The 20,005-nt window shown below is 38.9% G+C and overlaps 1 protein-coding gene across 6 annotated transcripts in view; it reads left to right on the plus strand.

The window, feature by feature from the left end:
- The window catches only part of RAB27A (RAB27A, member RAS oncogene family), a 36,769-nt gene that overhangs the window by 11,257 nt on the left and 5,507 nt on the right, over nucleotides 1-20,005 (plus strand). Inside the window, exons 2-8 of one of the 6 annotated variants that reach the window (XM_082322129.1) lie at nucleotides 802-919; nucleotides 10,405-10,642; nucleotides 12,771-12,807; nucleotides 14,697-14,869; nucleotides 16,574-16,659; nucleotides 17,427-17,530; nucleotides 18,304-18,427. In XM_082322129.1, the coding sequence (XP_082178255.1) occupies nucleotides 14,717-14,869; nucleotides 16,574-16,659; nucleotides 17,427-17,530; nucleotides 18,304-18,427 (467 nt within the window). In that variant the 5' untranslated portion in view covers nucleotides 802-919; nucleotides 10,405-10,642; nucleotides 12,771-12,807; nucleotides 14,697-14,716. Of the gene's footprint in view, nucleotides 1-801; nucleotides 920-10,404; nucleotides 10,643-11,539; nucleotides 11,597-12,770; nucleotides 12,808-14,696; nucleotides 14,870-16,573; nucleotides 16,660-17,426; nucleotides 17,531-18,303; nucleotides 18,428-20,005 lie in introns of those variants that run through there. The other 5 variants (XM_082322130.1, XM_082322128.1, XM_082322131.1 and 2 more) reach the window with 5 other exon arrangements.

A 20,005-nucleotide genomic window follows, 5' to 3' on the forward strand; every position in this document is an offset into this window, starting at 1 on the left:
CTGTGTAAACAGGCCTTGATGAATGGACTTGTTGAGGAAGAGTTGGTTTACATGTTAAATCAGTAACTTTATTTCCTTGAAAGTATTTAAATGTGTAAAATGACTGCACATGTCTCTTAGGATTGAGGGAGGGGCTTGCAGATTTAGCTGCAGTGGTTCATAAAGTTTCTGGCAGCATCTTAACTCTGGTCTTTTGTTGGAGCTTGTTACTATCAGAAGTGGTTCAGCAGAAGGGGCTGGACGTGGATGCCCACAAAGCCATGGGTACTGCTGCCGCTGCCCACCTGAATCCGTCCAACTCCTTGTGTGGTCTCACTCAGGTGTCTTTGTCAATTTTGTTATCGGTAACTTTTTTCTGCAACCTGTAAAGGCATAAAATCAGGCTCAAAATTGAAATTCTCCATTGTTTTGTGAGTAGTTGGTGCTCCCTATGTTTCATTATAGTAGACTACTGTGTTTGCTGTATTTTATTCTATGTTTTTGTAATGAAACATACTGTAGCTTCCTCTCCCTATGACAAGAAGGGGGAGGGTCAGTAGTTTAAGCAAAAGCTCAGTGTTTGTTACCTGTTTTAGGGAGATCCAGTTAACTACATTGCTTAGTTTTAAAAGGAGGAAAAGAGATCACTTGATCAGTCAGCAAGACCACATGACAAGCAGCTGAATGTAATTAGGTGGGTAGGGTGGTTGTGTGGGGCTGGCAGCTTTGCATCTCAGTGCGAATTTTAGAGCTATTATTCTGAACTACACTATTTTGTGTTTGTTTGGTTTTTTTTTTTTTCTCTGCTGATAATACCTGTAGATGAGAAACGGCTCTTTTTGCATGACTATGGTATTCAAGAGATCTGAACTGTGTCAGGAAACTCGTCACTGAAGTACCCTTGGAAAACTACAGATCCATTTGCAGCTGTTAAGCATAGGTATGTAAACACTTTCTCTGTTTTATTTATTTTCATAAGATTTATTACATTGCTTTCCTTGAGCTCACAGTTGTTGTATGCCAACTGTTCCTCTGTTAAGAGATTTGAAACAATGTTGCTGTACTTTTGACAAACTGCCTGAAACATTTTGATTTTGAGACAGTTCAGCATTGCTGCATCCTCATGTTCTAGAGGGAAAAGTAAACTTAAAACGAGGAAGTATACTGGCTTATGTAAAACATAGGCTTTGGGCTTAAATGAGAGAACTGCAGCTCTTTGGTACATTTTCGGTCGTTGCTTTTCGCAAAGAAATCAGTCAGATTTAAAGACAAACCTGGGTAAGTTTATCAATAAGATTAAAAGAAATGACTGCAGTGACCAGTGTCTGGATTCAGTAACCATAAGATACCCTTTCTGGTCCCAAGTCATCAGCCTACATTTCCTTCTGTGTTAAGTCAAACTTGTTCTACAGTTAGAAGGTGGAATTAGACCTTTGATAGTAAAGTGTACTGCGCAAATAATGTTTCATAATACAAAACAAAGTAACTCAGTATTTTTAAATGTTCTACTGCTTGAACTTTTCCCCCCTTTATTCCTGTGTTCTCATTAACATATAAATTATTCTTAATAAAACAGTCCTTTAGAATGGTGTTTTTTTTGATGGGGCTGTGCACCAATGTGGTTGTTCTCATGTATACTAAATGTATTGATGATAAAAGGAATAAAAATGGTGTGTTGCACAGTGTATTATTTTTAATTAGCAAAAGAAGTTGGACTGCAAGGAACCATGAGAGCTCATCTAGTTCACATTCCTTGTTCAATCATATAGTACTGGTTTCAATCTTAAAATTAATTTTACGGTAAAGACAATATGGGGGTGGTATGTTATTACTATATTTTGTATCTTCTCTGGAAGAAACTCAAAATGTATGTGCCCATCTGACTAGGTCATTCCTTGCCACTGCAAGCATGAATTTGTAATGAGGCATCCTTTCTAGCCCATGTGTTTGCTAGTGTTTTTTCTAATCATGGACCAAAACTCCAGTTTTTGTAGACTGTAAGTAACCAAGGAGTTGTTCAGAGAACAGAAAACAGTATTCCCTTCCACTTCTGTGGGAAGGTCACAAGGCTTTCCCAGGGTTTTAATTGATGTCTAGCATAGAGTATCTTAAGATGATTTTTCTAGTCCTGATCATCACACCTTGACTTCTGTTTATGAGAAAGAAGTGACAAATTCATAAATGTAGTTAAATAAATAAATATGTTTTCTTACTGTTTCCTTATAGACATCCTCAGTGTATGAAAAAGCTTATATAAAATAACTGGGAGAAAGGATTTTTGTGAACATTGATGCTTGACTTAGTGGGTTTTTTCTGTGCTGTGCTGGATGGATCGGTTGTCATAGTTGCTTCATTGTAAATTACTGTTATATAATGCTTTTCAGTTACTGCATTACATGTGCATTTTGAATGTGTGGTACAGAAACAATTTCTAGCACATTTTAGGGTAGTGATTTCTAATAGCCTAAGTTATTTGAGGATTAAATTTTGATAATGTTAGGATTCTGTTGTATAGATCAAAACAATATTCTAGGATGTGGCGCTGTCCCCCTTTCCCTCACCATACTCCCAATGGGTTTCGGTGTATTTGCTCTTTTCCAGCATGTCTTTTGTTTACAACACTATCTTAAACAAAACACCCTTAGTAATTAAGCCTGCTAAAGACAAACTGGGAGTCTAATTCAGCTGGAATTCTTTAAACATGTCACTAAGAATGGCATCAAAGAGAAATTGTATATTTTTTTTTGCCTCTTAAAATAATAAATTGAAAAAAAGAAGACCGATAATGGAAAAAGAGATGGAACATATCCTTGTGGAATGAGGGAAATAAGCTCTAGTAAAGGGCAATAGAAACAACTTTTTAAGGAGAAAAAGTTGAGAATAACTTTTCTTTGGTCTAAAATGTTTGGCTTCATAACTAGGAAATAATATAGTTTCTGCTTCTGAATTTTGTTTAAACACTGTGTCATAGGGATAAAGTTTCTTTACAAAAGAATGCATTATGAAAAGAATGCATTATTTGATGCATTATGGTGCAACTCTTGGTATCAACAAAAGCAGAACTTGGTGAGGTGAGAATTCTCTGGGAGTATGTGGGTTGATGTATGTTAGCATAGCCCACAATAGGCACCGCAGCTATACTGATTAGCGCTAACTGAGATTTTCTTTCTTCACATACTGAATTTGTTTGTACTGGAATCTCACTGCTGGATTTTTATTTCCTTCTATAGGAAATCATATGCACTGGTTTAAAATCAAATCAAACACTTCAAGCCAAAGTCAGTCTTTTAATAGAAGATGGAACAGCAGCTCCTACTTAAATGAGTTTTTTCAAACAGAAGCTCTTGTTGGACAGTACCATTGCATACTCCCAGTTTTTTGTGACTTGTGCACAGAAGTGCGTAGCTGAATAGATTCTTTCATATCTACTTACCCTTTATATCCTGTTTTTCATCTCAGAGGTTTGATGCCTTTCTCAGTCATAATGTAGAACATAAAATATTGCAGATCATTATATGGTTTGTCAGCTTGCGTGAGATTTTCGGATTCCTCATAAGCATGCGAAGTTTTATACTTAGTGTTGAGTCAAGAAAGCAGTCTGAATCCACTGTGGTATGAAAACTGCATATGCGTTTACTTGATGCAGTTTTCTGCAGGGAACTTACACTGCTTGGATCAATTAGAGCAGTCTGACTGGCAATTTATTTTCTTAGAATAACTTAGTGTATTTTTTCTGGAACTTGGGTTATAAAGGTGGTTGTTTGCTGCTGCTAAGCCCTTTCTTAGCTATAGCAGAAACATTCTGAATAATAATTTTAATTGAAGACTTCTGGGAGGAGAGGTAGGAAATTGCCTGTTACTGTAGGTCAGTTGAAGTGAAACTTGAGGACACTGTATATGTGCATGAAATGTTAAGAAAGAATTCTGCAGGAAGGCATCTACAGCATGAAGAGCTGGCAACAGCTGCCAGGTTTCAGCCAGGGGTGTTACGCTACAGCCATCTGAGGGCCCTCCCTCAATCTCGGGAATAGATAGAATGAATAGTATGGGCAAACTGTGGCATTAGACTTGCAATTCTTTTTGCTTTCCATGCAGGCCTCATGCATACCTCTGTGACAAGAATTAGTGTAAGAAATGATAGTTTACTGTGCCGTTTATCTGAGTAGCCTTTGCTGTATATCAAGATTTAACTATCATTCATGCTGTAATATGGAATTCTGATCAGAGTAGCAAGATAAATAGAGTTGGCAACTCAGGTTGAAAAACAGCAGGCTTTTTGAATGGGAGCTTTGTGTTGTGCAGTTCAGCCTGCTTAATCGGTGCTTCTTTTGAATTATCCCTTCCCTGAGGCTCTAGAAAAGAAGCCGTGCTAGGATACGAATTGAACCAAATTTTGCCAAAGCACTGTCTGAATATTTTGGCAGACTGCAGAGCCTCAATAGAAAGCTTGGACAGTGTTAATACATGCTGCAGTTCTGGAGCTGTCGAAGTGGAAGATTCAGTGACTTGTAGAAAGCATGGGCTTATTTTTTCAATTCTTGCGAAAACAAAAAGAACCTGTAGTTTCAGCTTTGCTTTGTTAGAAGAGTTTGAGTGGTACATTTGAGCCACAAGCATGCTTCAAAATGACTCTTGCTGTCAAGATTCCTGCTTTGCTGTTGCACGTTAGTAACTTCCTGAAGAGAACAGGTCGTGGCCTATTGAATACTGCTTGGCTCTATTTCAGGCAGAAGTGGTGTTTTATTATGTAATGGACAAGTTAAATTATGCCCAGAGTATTCTCAGCAAGTTATTTCTAACCTTTTCATAGCATTTATGAAACATGGAAGCATCACATATGCTTACTATTTCCAGACATGTTTACTAAAAAATCCTGCCCAGTACTGGCAGAAAATATCTCGCTCAAACTGTAGCTACTACAGACTCTGAAATCAAAGGCTCAGTCTCTTTTTGAGACCTCTTAAGAGCAGATTATTCACGACTGACCCATCTCTCCATTTCTTTGAAGTGTCACGCTGCCAGCCTGCAGTGCTCTGACTGTCTCCACATTGCAGTGGTTGCCAGCATGATCTGGAGTAGACCCAGTGAGCTTGGCACCTGCAAGGATGCTTCTGTCAAGATTTTATGATTTTGAAAAGTTTGGGAGAGGTGAATGCTAGCTGTGAGCCTCAGTTTTATCAATCTAGATACGTCCATCTCTGGCCATGTGCATCACTTCCCTGCTTAGCACCTCTAACTGTCCCTTCTATTTCAAGTCCAATGACATTGGGTTTGAGATTAAGGAGTAGAAGGAATAGTCTTTTCTAGTTAGTAGACAGGGTTTTTCTCAACTGATATTTTTGCCTGTTTTCCCACAGATAACTATAAATTTATTTTGCCCTTTTTGCTAGATCCATTTAAGAAACCCTTCTGATTTAAATATTTCCACAAATAACTTCTTCTTATTCCTAATGCCATGCCCCATATTCATAGATAGTAGAGATTTTCCAGCTCATTGGAAATGGATATTGATTAGTTATTCAGTCAATAACTTTGATAACCAGTAAGTTTTCTGAGGAACAGAATGTTTTCACTGGTGCCTGGAAGTGTGATCTGGTACATCAATCCTGCTCCAAAAGGCCACGATGCCTTGTGGTTAGCCGTTTTCATTTGGCAAGTGTAGACAGACTAACTTCTGATAGACTTAAAAATCTTTGGATACTTCAATGTCATCTAAATAATGAGAAAACTTTTAACTTCCTGAGGAATAAATAGCCAGAACAAAATGTAGGAAATGCTATATACTGTGACCTCCTGGTATTTATTGCTGAAGTAAATCAAGTAACTTGCACCAAAAATAAGGGCAGATCACAATATTATAGAAAAGCAATAATGCTGAAGAATGGTAGCAGCTGCATAAAAGAGTAACTTTTGTTGCCTCTTCCAATCAAAAACCAGAGTTAGCAAGGAACAGTTTGCTTCCTATGAAAAACAAGAGAAGCAGATATTTCCTAATCCAAAGGATGAAAAGGTGGATTAAATTCTGCACTGAAATTCTTTCCTGCCTCACCCCTTTGTACGCTTGCCCACATCATGTTAGATGAATGATGCAGTTTTATTTTATAGTCCCATTTGTATCATATTTGTGTGGGTTTCACTTTTATCTAACAGTGACTAGGAGGTATCTTCAGGTTGTCTGTTGCCTGACCTTCTCCATAGACTTTTAATTGACCTAATAATGATAATTTATTTTTGCCAAATTATTTCCCTCTAATGCAGCATGTATCTTGTACCCTTCATGAGCTTGGTGGTGTGACCTTTTGGAGAAGCATTATCTGTATTCCAGGTATCTATCCTACAAAGCAAGGTGGAAGGCAGCTGAGAACTCTCCTGCCCTGGAGGAGAAAATAAAAAAAGGTTTTTTTTAAAGAAGCTGCAAATATTTTCCTCTGGCTGTTTACAGTATGTGCTTTAACGGGCTTGGACAAAGAACCTGGCCTGACAAATGTGTATCGCAGCCTACTGAATTGCCCATATAAGCAGAGCATAAAATGTACTACTTTCTTTAGCATGAGTACATGCACGTGTTTTCCCTGAGATGCCACTGCATTCATATTCTAACTGCACATATGAAATTGCTTCCTTTTTCAGTTTTTAGAATTTTTTTTTTTTTTACCTTTTCTTATTCCTTTTATTCTGCTTTTTCATGTGTCTGCTTGTTCTAGCTGTCTGCTGGAGATTTTTGTTATCTCCAGGAAAACCTAACCACTCATTAAAGAAATGCTCAATTCTTATGATCCTGTTTGATTCTTATTATCTTCTCCTTTATCTTTCAGTGGCTATTTCTGAGGGCAGAAATAGAAGTGTACTCTTTTTCCTTGTCCTTCTGGAGTTAGAAGGGTTGCTGAATGGGTGGGTGGGCAAACTTCTGGGTATTTTCCTTCTTCTGTGAATACGACCAGCTTTGTGGGTGAAATCCTGGTGGCTCCTGTGTTGATTGAAAGAGTTTGAAACTGTGTAAATCTACGTAAGACTTGTCATTCATAATTCCTTGATACTGTCAAGAGCAGGTACAGTGTAGAGATGTGTTACACATGTTAAGGTTAGGTTGTGGGTAAGCTATGAGCTGGGTCCCAAGGCGGTCAGAATTGTCACATCAAGGAAGGATGCTGGGCATCGCTCTGAATTTCCTGTTTATAAGTTAGTGAAAAAGCATGGCACATTAACTTGTAAGGCATTGTGGCTTAATGTATTTATTAGAGGAACAGTTGAATGGTTAAGGAAGGAGTAAGTAGTATGGAGCTGTTTTTTTTAAAAAAAAAAAAAAAATAATCTTTGCCTTATTTTTCCCAGTCTATTCTGGAGTTTATTCACATGGTACAGACGTTTGCTTCACTGCTACAATTTGAAAGCAACTTCTGATGAGAGTTCAAAGAGGTAACTTGGGAGGCAAAAGCTCTCGTTTCCAGGAGGCAGACAGGTCCTCTCGGGGAGTTCAGCTGTTTTCATCAGATACCATTGCAAAATTTATCTACAGTATTGTCCTTCCATGAAGCATGAAAATGTTAGAAACTAGTGAGGGGAAAGAGACGGTGCTGCACTTTTTGCCGATAAGTTGAAACTGCACAGAGATCCTTCTGTATGGGTGGTGTTGGAGTATCACCTGCAACATTCCTGTTCTTATTTTCCATTTTTTCCGGTTCTATGCTGCCTTTCATTCCTTTATGTAACTGAGCTGTTCTTTGAAATTCAGCCTCCTTTTCATTGGTTTGGTTATGCTGAAATGCAGATAGAGTTGCAAAACTAACTGTTGTTTCCTTTCCTGGCTTCTCCGTTCCCAGTTTCCCCTGGCTGTCTGGAAACGAAATCCAGAATCTGCTGTTTCCTTGCACGGCCTGTTGTGCAATGCTCACCACATCTGCAGACCTGTTACTTCACTTACCTCTTTTGTGCCCCCTTTCTGGGTAGGATCGTGATTTTATGCCTGGCATATACTGTTATAACTCATTGTCGGCGTGCTTTGTGTGCCTGTCAGTTCTTCTTGCTCTGCAAAATTCTGCAGTTCTAGCAATGCTGACAGCTGACAAAGTGTCCTAGAGCGTCTTCAGCTGAGACAGAAGTGACATCAGCATTTGGAAGCTAAAGCCTTGCAGCCTATTTGTTTGCATGTATTTTTGCAGACTCTTATATGTATCCTGAGCACCCTTAAAATGATTTAGATCCTTCCAAGAAAGAGACAATCCTTAGACATTGATCCTACAATTCCTTAGAATTCCTCTATAGTTGAAACTAAAAAGGTCATAACAGTGAAATGTCAAGTAAAGCAATTGAGAGTAACCAAAAGATAAATGCTCAGAGCAACTGAATCTCTTCCTCTCATTTGTGAGAGGAAGGGGTATTTTCCTTCTTGTTATTTATGTTACAGAAAAGTCCCAGAAGTCGCAGAAAGTGTCATTTTGGCCAAAATTAAAGCAAGCCAGGTCATATATTTTCCTAAGAAAAAAATAGTGCAGCTCAGAATATTTCAGTAAAGTGCTTATTTATTAACTCTCTTCCCCCAGCATAGCAGTTACTTGAGTTTATAAAAAATTGTTGTCATCATTTGTTTATATTACATTTATACATATCTGGCAGCTTTTAGCCAAAGGCACTTCTAATGAAGTGTTGAGTAAGTAGGAACATTGTTTAACACTCTGTCCCCTGTTTCGACAGAGCCGGCAAGTGTCTGATGGTGAGCAGTTTTGCAAGCATTAAGGTGCTACTAAAGCCTTAGAGCAGGGTGAGGCCGTTCGCTACGCTTCACCCACGCTAGGCAAGAATGTGGTTATTGCTTTGCTGTAGTGTGATGGGAGTGCTGGTATGACAGGACTAGTGAATGCATTCCTTTGAGGTCCAGATCACTTTCTCGTTGCTTCTGCTGTAACAGATCAGGTGATGTATAAAACAGCTATTGAAGTTGTTTAAGTTTGTGTGGCGCTCGGGTGAGAACCTTTTTTAGTATGAATTTACTTGTACTTGCAGAATGATCAAACCTGTACAAATGCTTTATTACCATGTACTTGTATTTACACATTGTCCATCAAGAGACCTGCAGTATTTTCCTTTTCTGTCTGTGTGGGATTTGGACTCCTCTTCCCCCAATGCTGATGTCAACTTTTTAATCATAAGCATGCAGCCTCAACTGCTTTTTAAGAATAAAGCCACGTTTGGCAAAACCTTCATTTGCAAAGCATTTTTGAACTCTAAATAGCATTGACTTTTTCACAGTATATTTACAAATATGGCTCAATTATCTATGAATACAGGGGAACCTTCTTAAGCAGACTCCAACTTTTTTGCCTATTCCACACTGCTCTGGCTGTGATAGATGCCAAGGGATGTAACCCTTCGCTGCGCTCCCTCCATCCACTGAGGGCTGGATCTCCGTTGCAGGGGAATATGCAGGCTTCACTGCAGTTTGACTCCTACCTCTAGGACACAGACCAGTGAATGTCCAGTGAATTCCAGTGGGGTCTGGTTCTCCCGAACAAAGAAGGCAAGGCCAAGCCACAACTTGTCTGTCTTTGTAAGATCTACCTGAAAGCTGAGGGACACTTGCAGAAGGTGGGCACTGTTAACAGTTAACTGTAACTCTTGAGCGTCTGCTGTCCATCCCCAAAAGGATAATGTGATAAAATCCTGTGGTATCTTAGAATATGAATTAATTATTGGTCTAATATCTGTGTTTTGGCAAATTCAAATTAGTTTGTCTCTTTATAGTTGTGTGGTATATCCTACCATGTTTGTCACTGGCTTTATGGCTGGCTGCACCACAGATCTGGGATGCTGGGGTGATGTCTGAGTTTGTGTACAGAGAGTCATTTCACTTGGTATGAGGGGGAAGAGTGGGTTGAGTCAAACAAATGGTTTTACTTGAGTAGTTTCATACAGAAGAGTGGCTTTTTTGCTCTTGGGAGGGCTGGCTAGGTGGTGTAGTATGGGGAGGACCCCCCACCCCCAAAAAGCTTCCTGTTAGATATGTATTGCTTCTCTGTGAAACGGGGTGGTGTTGCAGGTGTGGTCTGAAGTCACGTCAGATGTAATACCTTATGTTCCAGTCTTTGCCAAACAATAATTTTTCTCTTCTTTGGTAAAGATGGCTTTCACCATGGTACCCATGGGGCAGCGTGGCGTCCTCGAGTCTGTACGAGAAAGAAAGAAAGAAAACAGCAGTTTGCATTAGAGACTGCTGTATCCTCCTTGCACCTGAGAGAAAAAGATGTAAAGCTATGAACAGAACGGAACAGCTGTGATCCATATATTCCATCGTTAATACATTTTTGTATGAAAACGCTTGTTAGGAACAATGTAATTGTATTAAGGTGTGTGGGTGATTTAGCAGGTACTTTACATCTGCTCCTAGGTAGGTCACACACAAATCTCTTCTGAAATGCTGTTTGCCTCTAGGAATAAATGGGACATGTGAACTGTGTAATTGCTTGCCTGCCACACTGCCAGGCAGCGCCCTCCTTAGACATGGAGACATGAGGCACACCTCTTTATCTCTGAGCACCCATCAACATGAATGCAAACAGGTGACACGTAAGCCTCTTGGCTGTGTGCTAAAGAGGTGGTGCTAGAAAAATACTTCTACTGGAAGTACTATCTCCAGTGTGCCCTAAGTATTCCTTTAGCAGAGTTTGGGGTAAGTGGTATACTTTACTTTAAATTGATGTGCTTGAAGACTGTCTGATTAAGAGCATGTTCAGATTTCCTGAATTTTACACTCTCTGTGTGTGTGAACACATTTTTATTTGCAGCTCAATGCGCTTTTTTTTTTTGGCTTGCATTTTCATTTATTCATCTCTTTGTGCCTTCTTCCTTCTCCCCTCCATCAGCTCTGTAGCAGCAAAGGAGTTGCATGTTTTGCACAAGGCCAGTTTGTTCAGAAAGCATATGTCTTGTCCTCATAGTGCATGGGGGAGATCCTGCATGCCAAGCCAAGTTCCTTAATTTACTCAGGAACGACACTGCCATAGTCTTGAATGTTTTATCACATGATAGGGTTGTGATATTTTGTCCTGGAGGCAAAAATATGAGCTTGTTAACGTTGATGCCTGTTAATGTGAAAGTACCTTGGACTAGGAAATCCAATGAACAAAAGCAGCACTTGCTTTGCAGAGCATCCCATCTTGCTAAGCCACGATCTGGACGTGTGTGTATGTGGAGGCTTCTGAGTGGCAGCTGTACAGGCACAGCTGAAGTGATGGCTGCGGGGGTCCTGTCAGCAATGGAAAAGGCCAGTGGAGTTTTCCCAGCACTTGTTCATAGCCCTTGTCCATCTGCATGCTAGGTGAAGTGCAAAGCCAGAGATGAATGGGATTCAAGGATGGGTTTACAAAAGGCAAAAACCCTAGAGGGCTTGGTGTGGAGCCTAAAACTGTGTCCATCAGTGAATTTTTTCAGCCAAGGAGTTCCTGCTCTTAGAAGCAAGATTTGGGAATGATCATTCTAAAACAAATTCAGGTTTGTTTTTTTTTTTTCTTTTGGTGACCTGATGAATTCCAACTGTAGCATCATTTTTTTTCTGATTCTTCCTTTTTTACCTCCCACTCTCGTGATGCATGAGGTATGGAGATATGGAAGGAAAGACTGGAAGGTATGAAGCTATAAAGCCTAATTTCAAAAAAAGCAAAATTGGAAGCAAAAAATGGGATGAGTTTATAGTAACAGGGCCATGACTTTTAAAAACGCCACAGCAGTTTTTGCTATTAATATACTTCGCTGTGAATATATTCTTATTTCTGTTGTGTGGAGCTGGCTGTGTCTGGGCCCTAGGACTGCAGGTCTCGGAAGTAGAGGGTGGAGATAGCTACTTAAATATTTGTACAAGGAGGAGGACAAGGCTTGAAACTGCTAAGAAAATAGCTCTTTGCCTGTCTCCAAGGATAGGTTAATTGTGCAGGGTTTCACAAGAACCACTCCCTGGAGATACCTGAATAATAGATTGACATTATGGGGTGCAGTGAAAGGTGTGTGCATTTCAAAAGCCTAAGGGGAAAATTTCCTTCTCAAGCAAATCCTTTAGAAAGCATTTTAGGCCCTTTCTGTGAAGGGCTCCTAGTCCTCTTTCAGTCACTTGCAAATTTTATTTGCTACCAGCCATAGGGAGAATTGAGGTTTAAGTGGTCCGAATGATGTGGCGTGTTTGCCCAAACAAATACTCCAGAAATCAGATATGATACTAGGAATACCTTTAGGTTTTACTTTCCCAAGGTCTAACCTTGACCTTTCTGTTTTAACCAGAGCTTTCACCCAGCTCTGTTCAGTGGACGGATGCAGCTGAACTGTAACAGTTTCTTACAGCTCCAAGTAAGAGCTGTAGCCCCCTTCTTTCCTCTGTCTTGCACAGGGGACAAAATAAATTAGCTTTCTTACAACATAAATTAGCAGTGATTAGGTGGCACTATCATTTGTATGTTTTATTAAAAGTATGTTCTACATACCTATAGCTAGCTAACAAAATACCAACAAGGCAAATACTTCTGTACAAGTGGGATAGCATAGTAGAAGGCATGAAGCTAGCTTGTCTCTATATAATATACTGGCCATAAGATTTGCATTTAAGCCTTTTTAAGCAGCAATTACTTTAGGAGTATTGAAGCTGAAAGAACACGTACTTGAGTAGAGGGGGAGCTTACACAGCCCTTTGCCCTTGGAGAACATCTGAGGGCAAAAGAAACACCATCTAAGAGATGGAAGTCTAAATCAAATCCAGTCTTTGGTAAAAACCTCCTTGTTTGCTTTTTAAAATATTTTTCCCTTTCTTCTAGTGCCTTTCAATGAAAAGACCTTTTGTAGAGCTACAAGGTAGGCGATCTGATTTTACTTTGTTTTTTCCTTCCCCAACATGGGGGAGGATTTAAAAAACGAAACAAAAACCTCAGACCCCCTTTTGTTGGTATATGTGAGTGTGTCTAATGGATCAGGGCTTTTAATTTCTTCTAAAAATATTCTTATGTCAGTGTGTGGCTGCCTGTTCCACTTGCTCACTTGCACATACTGCTCCTTCAGACCTGCGTGGTAGATGCAGGCCTGCAGCTGTGGTGTATTTATGTAAAAAGCTCACTCATAACTATTACTGCAAGGTTTTTTGTTTCAATCTTTTACTCTGTTGCAAAACTTTGTATTAAAACAAAGCAGTGGAAAGTGAATTAGCTGGCTGTTGTGTGGTAGTGACTCTGTTGCCTAAAACCCCTTTCCTGCAAGGTTTTACTGTCATTGAGGGCATAATGTAAAATATGCCTTGGCTGGGGGAAGGGAGACTTCAAAACTGGAAATGGCAAAAAAGTGTCAGATGCTTTCCACTGACTCTTCAGCTGGAGAGTGTCTGGGTGTAAATCTGACCGTTGTCTGCATTTGATCGTGGTAAGTCCAGACATGACTAAGTCAACTAATCACAGTTCTGTCTTGTAACCAAGAGCAGCACTAAGTTGAAGCTTTAAAGATAGTCATGGTTTTAGCTTAACGGTGGTGATTGACACCCACAGACTTCAGATACGGAGTTTTTTCCAAACCTCAAGCTGTGAGTTGCTATTCAAGAAATGAATTGGTGTTTTGCTATTGATGCAAACTACTGCAGTGTTTGACTTGAAATGAATGATTTTATCTAGTTCAAGCTACAAATAGTTCCAACATACTTTATTTACAGTTGAATACAGATATTTACAGTTGAAACAGCAGGTTTTACTTTTTTTGGTATTTTATTTCATCATCTAACTTATTTTTTGTATTTTGGTATCTATTTCCCTCCTTCATAAGAGGCAATTTAATGCCAGTTTTATGTTGCTTTTAGAATGATTATTTTAGGCTTATCTTTTCATGTTCTTTTCTTTGAAAACAACATAAGGCAGCTCTCTAATGTTTGTTTTGGGGGAAGAGAGGCTCAGTAGCTACTCAACAGGAAAGTACTAGTGCACTTACATTATTCTTTCTAGTATATATGAAATTTGCTAGTGATTTTTGTTATACGTTCTAGCTGTTACTGCACTTTGATCGGACTATATCTAATATGGTCATTTTTTCAAAGGTACAAAAAAGATAGAGAGAAATTTCTTAAATGCGTATGGGCCACAGGAAAATGTGTGTGTTGTTTAATGGCAATTCAGAATCACGATTTAGTTTAAATGATTAATTACCATCATGATAAAAACTTTAAAAACTTTGAAAGTTGGTCCTCTAAACAAAACAAAAAAAACCCCAACAAAAACAACAACAAAATGTTGCTTGGTTATTTTTCTTCCTGATACGAAAAAACTTTTTCAAGACTGAAAAATAGCTAAATAAAAATGACAGTAATTTTCTATTAATAAATATAGTGGGCATGTGGTATGTTCAAGTAGCTTTTGCCAGCTTCCACACAGATTAAAAACAGTTCTGCAGTTCATGTTCCAGATATCTTGAATACTTGACCTTGATTTTTTAGTCTTTCCTGAAGAAGTTAAAATTATTTTGTCTTCTCTTTGTAATAAGAGGAATGTAATAAAATTAACTATGCATTTTTTTCAGTCACAGCTGAATTTGATATTGATAATTGGCATAACTGAGAGTTTAAAGTGAAATCAGTGTAAAAGAGTACAGAACTGGTCCCACTGCTGGATGCTTCATAATTCAAATAACGATTTGTATTTTAAACATTTGTCAAAAAAAGCCTTGGCAGAATTGTTCACTAACTAATCCTTTTCGCTTTGCTTTTTAAGGTGTCTCCTGAATTCTCACTATGTCTGATGGGGACTATGATTACCTCATAAAATTTCTAGCACTTGGTGATTCTGGAGTAGGAAAGACCAGCCTTCTTTACCAATATACGGATGGCAAATTTAATTCCAAATTTATCACAACAGTGGGCATTGACTTTCGGGAAAAGAGAGTGGTGAGTTTTCACAAACTGTGTGCTACTTTAAAATGGTATCTGTCTTGATGATGGCTAGAATCTATTTTTTAAAAATCTAACCTGCCGATCCTTATGTGTAGGCATGCAATCAATAGTTACTGTGTAATTGATCTTGTGACAAGGAAATGATCTCATTTTACCTGGTTATTTTTGTCGTTGTTTTGTGTTGTCGTCCTCCCTCCCCCCATTTTCCCCAAAGTTAAAGTAAGAAGAGCTGACTCTAAGCAACCACTTCTTACTGCTCAGCAAGTGTATCTATGAGTGATCTACTCTGTGAGTTGTGCACATAGTACCTGGAGTAGCACTTTTATTGAACTCCCTTCACGAGGAAGGATTGGGCTATAGTAAAAATGGTTTTGCTGTTTGTGAACTGAAATGGCTAGTGAACAAGGACTGTAATGTTGATTTTTAAAACCATTTTAAGATGTGAATGAAGTGGGATAGCATGATACATGGAACTGATCTGTCTTCCTAAGCAGTTACCACTACCAGAAAATTGTGAAAAATAAGGTAGTTTGTGTTTTTTTAACCCCTGAATTGTTATTAAACTAGGCAAACAATACTTTTGACATGAGGCTGAGCACTGCATTATGATAACCAATTGGATGCTAGTCCTTACTGCACTGAGAAACTGAGTTGACACAAGTTTTTTTCATTCTTATGTAGAAGTATTAAATGCCTTTCAGTGTAGTCTGATGATTTCCCAAGTGTCCAGAAATCTGGATGGTGTAATGGGCATTGTGCAGACTGGCTTTTGATGGATGACATGCACCACAGTAGTGGAAGGTGTAAATATCTTACTGAAATGCGAAACTGGCCTCTTGAATAAGATAGTATTCCTTTTGTGGGATAGTAAACATGGTGGGTTTACTTGATCAGCATATTTGATAACTCAGGATAAGATTTAGGTTTCACAACCTGAATCATAAAATCCACAAATTCAGCAAGTTTATGTGTCTCTAAAGATAATGTTTGTAACTCTGGTAATCTTAGGTACAATGACAGTTGAAGGTGAAGAAGATGACCTAACACGAAGTGTTCTAAACAAGAAATGAATCTATTTTTATCTGATCCTTCCAAAGCTAACAGATGCCCTTATTTATATTTTCATGCTGAGTAAACTCTTCAGCTTTTGTTATTATAATCCAATTTCTGCTTTTTACGCTGTGATATGATAAGATCTCCCCTCAGCTCTTTTTCAGCAATCTTTTGGAAGCTAAGAGGAGATGTCTTCATGAGTATATTCTGTTTGCTAATGAGGTTCTGTTAGTGGTACAAATTTATTGCCAGATTGCATGATCCGACTGTTGTTTTCTTATAATTACATTTTAATTTGAACGCGATACAAGATAATAGCAAAAAGTAGAAAATCAAAATACTAAAATTAAGCTTGCCTAATGAAACTTAATGGCCGCCCTAAATATCTTTTGGAGTCTATAGTCTATTGGGTACCCTTTTCCCAGTTTCACTTTTACCCTTATTTCTAAATATTCAACCGGATGCAAAATTAAAATGCAACCCATATTACTTTTGTCTTATAAAGCAGAGGGATTGAGTTGTAGTTGGGATCTTTGCATTGGCAATGCTAGTTTTGCTGCATTTAATCGCTTTAAATGTCAGTTATTTTGTCTTCTATAGAGGCTGGACTGCTAATACTCAGTCTTGCAAATTTACATTTTACAGGTGTATAGACCCAATGGGCCAGATGGTGTTGGTGGCAGAGGACAGAGGATACATCTTCAGCTCTGGGATACTGCAGGGCAGGAAAGGTATGTTCTGCCCCCTCTACCTAGCAAGTAAGGCAGTTGTCATCAAGCTAGATGCAAATGGAACAGAGTACATGAATTCTCTTTATTGATTGTTTCATTTTAATTGTATGACTCAAGATGGGAAAGTATGCTTACTTTAATTTTAACAGTGAGGAGAAGTTTCCTATGAATACCTATTAAATTACAACTGTAACTTACAACTGTAGAACATTAAAATTGTAACTGTTGCTTTTTGGAAACTTTCCGTTTATTTTTTCATGACCAAGGTATATAGATGTTTTTAAAGCTTTTCTTTTTTCAGTTTTCCTTAAATTTCTGTAAATATGTTGAGGTCTTGGGAAAGTCAGACAGGTGAAATCACCTCAAAGGATTCTTTTCTATTTGTCTATCGAAAGAGTAGCGTCCTAGCGGTTGATAGTCTTAAAATCAAGAACTGATGTGTATAGGGGACAAATTTCTGTTCAAAGTTTGAATTTCATTCTTATTTTAATTTCTGAATCTTGATCAAGTCATGCTTTATAGTAGAAGACACTATCCAAAGCTCTCATGCTTGAGCAAAATGTCTCCTTGACTTCCTTAGGCCTTGATTAGGCCATAGTAATGTTAGCAATTTTTGTTATCCAGTCCCTACATCAGCAAAACAATTATGATGAATATTTCATTCTAGTTAATTCAGTCTTAAGCTACCTCAGTTTTATGACTGTATGCAATTATATTTTCAAAGTAACGTGTCAGAAGAGCCAACTAATTACACTTTGTTTGTCTAGGTTTCGTAGCTTGACGACGGCTTTCTTCAGAGATGCCATGGGGTTTCTTCTACTCTTTGATCTGACAAATGAGCAAAGCTTTCTGAATGTCAGGAACTGGATAAGTATGGCATTTCTTTATTCTTTCTTTTTTCTTTCTTTCTTTGCACAGGTGAGAAGGGGGCTATGTTTGTAAATATGGAGTCTCACTGAGAAATAAAACTGAAAATACTGGGGTTTTTTATAGCTTTCTCAGTAAAAGAAAGTAAGCGTTGCATTCGTAACTGTAATAGCTGCTAGTGCTGGCTTCAAGTGCTTACTTGACGTTCAGCTTTGCCTACTGAACTTGAATCTTAACCTATGTGAAAGCAAGCTGAGAGAACATCGTATCCCCAACTCTGGTGATAACCAGTAATTTAAGTGTGTGGAAAGCCTATGCAAAACTCTATTTTGACTCACCTGAAGCTTTGTCAGCAAAACTTAATGGAAGGTAAATGTTACTAGGCTGGTGTATCTAGGTGAAGCAGTTCCCAAACTGCATCATCCATCAGGAGAGGGAAGTATATGCTTTCCTGGCAGCTCACTGAAGATGCTTGGGGAGCATAACTCCTTAAGCTACAAATACACAGCTTCTGTGCTAGCTTTGTCAGGCTTCTGCTCCCCTGGCTTGTTCCCTGGCTTTTTCACTGGGTATGTGATAGTGGATGTTCACCTGTTCTCTGGCTCCTCAGTGCAATAGCAGAAGTCCTGTGACGTAACAGAGAATGTACTTTTTTTTCCTGTCTTTCAAAGAGTTGTTTTCCTGAAGGACTTTGTGTCCCCTGAAATGTGGTAGTGTTCTTACTGAGCTTCATGTGTGACAGTAAGTTGTGACCCCTATTCATGTTGTTGCTGTTAGGTCAGCTACAAATGCATGCATATTGTGAAAACCCTGACATTGTATTATGTGGAAACAAGAGTGATCTGGAAGACCAAAGAATGGTGAAAGAAGAAGAGGCTAAGGAACTTGCAGAAAAATATCGGTAAGTAACTTCCTTCCAGTTATTGCTGTGTTTAAAGCAGAATGAAATGTGTTCTGTAATGCCTTTTCTGTATACGGAAGGGTTATTGTGAAAATAAGCATTTTAGAATGCTTAACTGGCCAGTATGATATCTTTTTTTTCTGTCAGAGATTAATGTTTTCTGCATTGCCTAAAAATTCATTCTTAGTCTTGCAATAATCTTGCACTGGAGATTGGTTAATCTTCTTCTTTCCGTGGCAGTAAACAAAGTAAATTTTCACATGGCCATGGAAACATGTGGCCTCAGTTTCTTTGAGAGCCTTGGGGGACCCATTCACCAGCATTTGGACAGTCTGCCTACGGAGTGCTGGGTTCCCACAGAAGAGCAGTTCTGGTCCAGACCACGGTTCCCCTGTTCTCTGCCCCCTCCCATTCCATCTTCCCTCAACTGTTCAAGCAATTTTGTTAGGATTGTACCTTAGGTGAATTCTTAGTGACTTAGCCTTAAGGGGGTCAGCAGTGTTTTCGTGCAGGCATCTGCACTCTCGGAGACTCCCAGGGAGTCTGAAAACCAAGTCAGACCAGCAGGAAGACAGGGTAGCCTTGCCTTTCCCCTTCCCCACAGGCACAGGTCATGTGTCCCTAAAGGAACTATGTGAAATCTTTGTTCCTATCAGATACTAATTAATCCCATAGTACTCTTACACTCCTTTAACTCTTCTCTGGGTCTCATCTCTAGATTACATTTGCATTTCAGTGTGGATCAGAAGTGCACTTTTGAAGAAAATCTTCTGATCCATTTATTGTGGTTTGATTCACATAGTGGAGCAGCTTTCTAGCATGTGAACTGGATTCCTTCTCAGTTGAAAACTAAACTAGATGATGTGCTCCAACCAGTAACTTCCATTCAGTCTGAGGGACTAGATTAGAGCTGGTCCAAAGTAAAGCCCACAAAACACGCATAGTGTGAACACCAGGTCCTCAGTGATAACTGCCTTATTCTGCAGGTCTAGTCCTGTTGTGTTTCCTATCACATAGTCACAAATTAGCTTTCCTTGACCTTGAAGAGTCATTGGAGGCAAATCAGAAACAAACTGTCTATTAGAGACAAATGGGTTTAGCGCAATATTACCTTCTTACTTTTTCCTTCTCCTGTGAGAATGCTTGGTTGAAGTCCGTGTCACACACACAACAGCAAGTGCATTTGGTACTTTACCCAGCTGCTTGTGAAGGAGCAAAAACTTTTAAACAGCAGCAGATGGCATGTAGCCATTTCTTAAAGATTTGGAAGAGATCTCTTTGTATGAGATTTCACCTTCTGGAAGTAATTTATGAAGCATTTATCTTTGTGGCTGAAAATGCCAACTTAATTTAGGAATAGGGAGCTAAAAGTCAAAGTTGCAGATCACGTCCAATCTGTAGGCAGTTACAAAGTTCTCTGCCCCCTAGAAGTGAGACAAGATAGCTGCTAGGACTCACTTTCCCAAATGCTCCTGAGGGAAAACAAGATAAATCCTGCTGCAGCAGACAGTCTTCTGGTAACAAAAGTGTGAGATAGTGAATATCCTCTTTCTGTGGAAAGGCCTTGTACTGGTAAGT

This window comes from Platalea leucorodia (genome assembly GCF_965183815.1).
Source record: "Platalea leucorodia genome assembly, chromosome: 9".
Lineage (NCBI taxonomy): Eukaryota > Metazoa > Chordata > Aves > Pelecaniformes > Threskiornithidae > Platalea > Platalea leucorodia.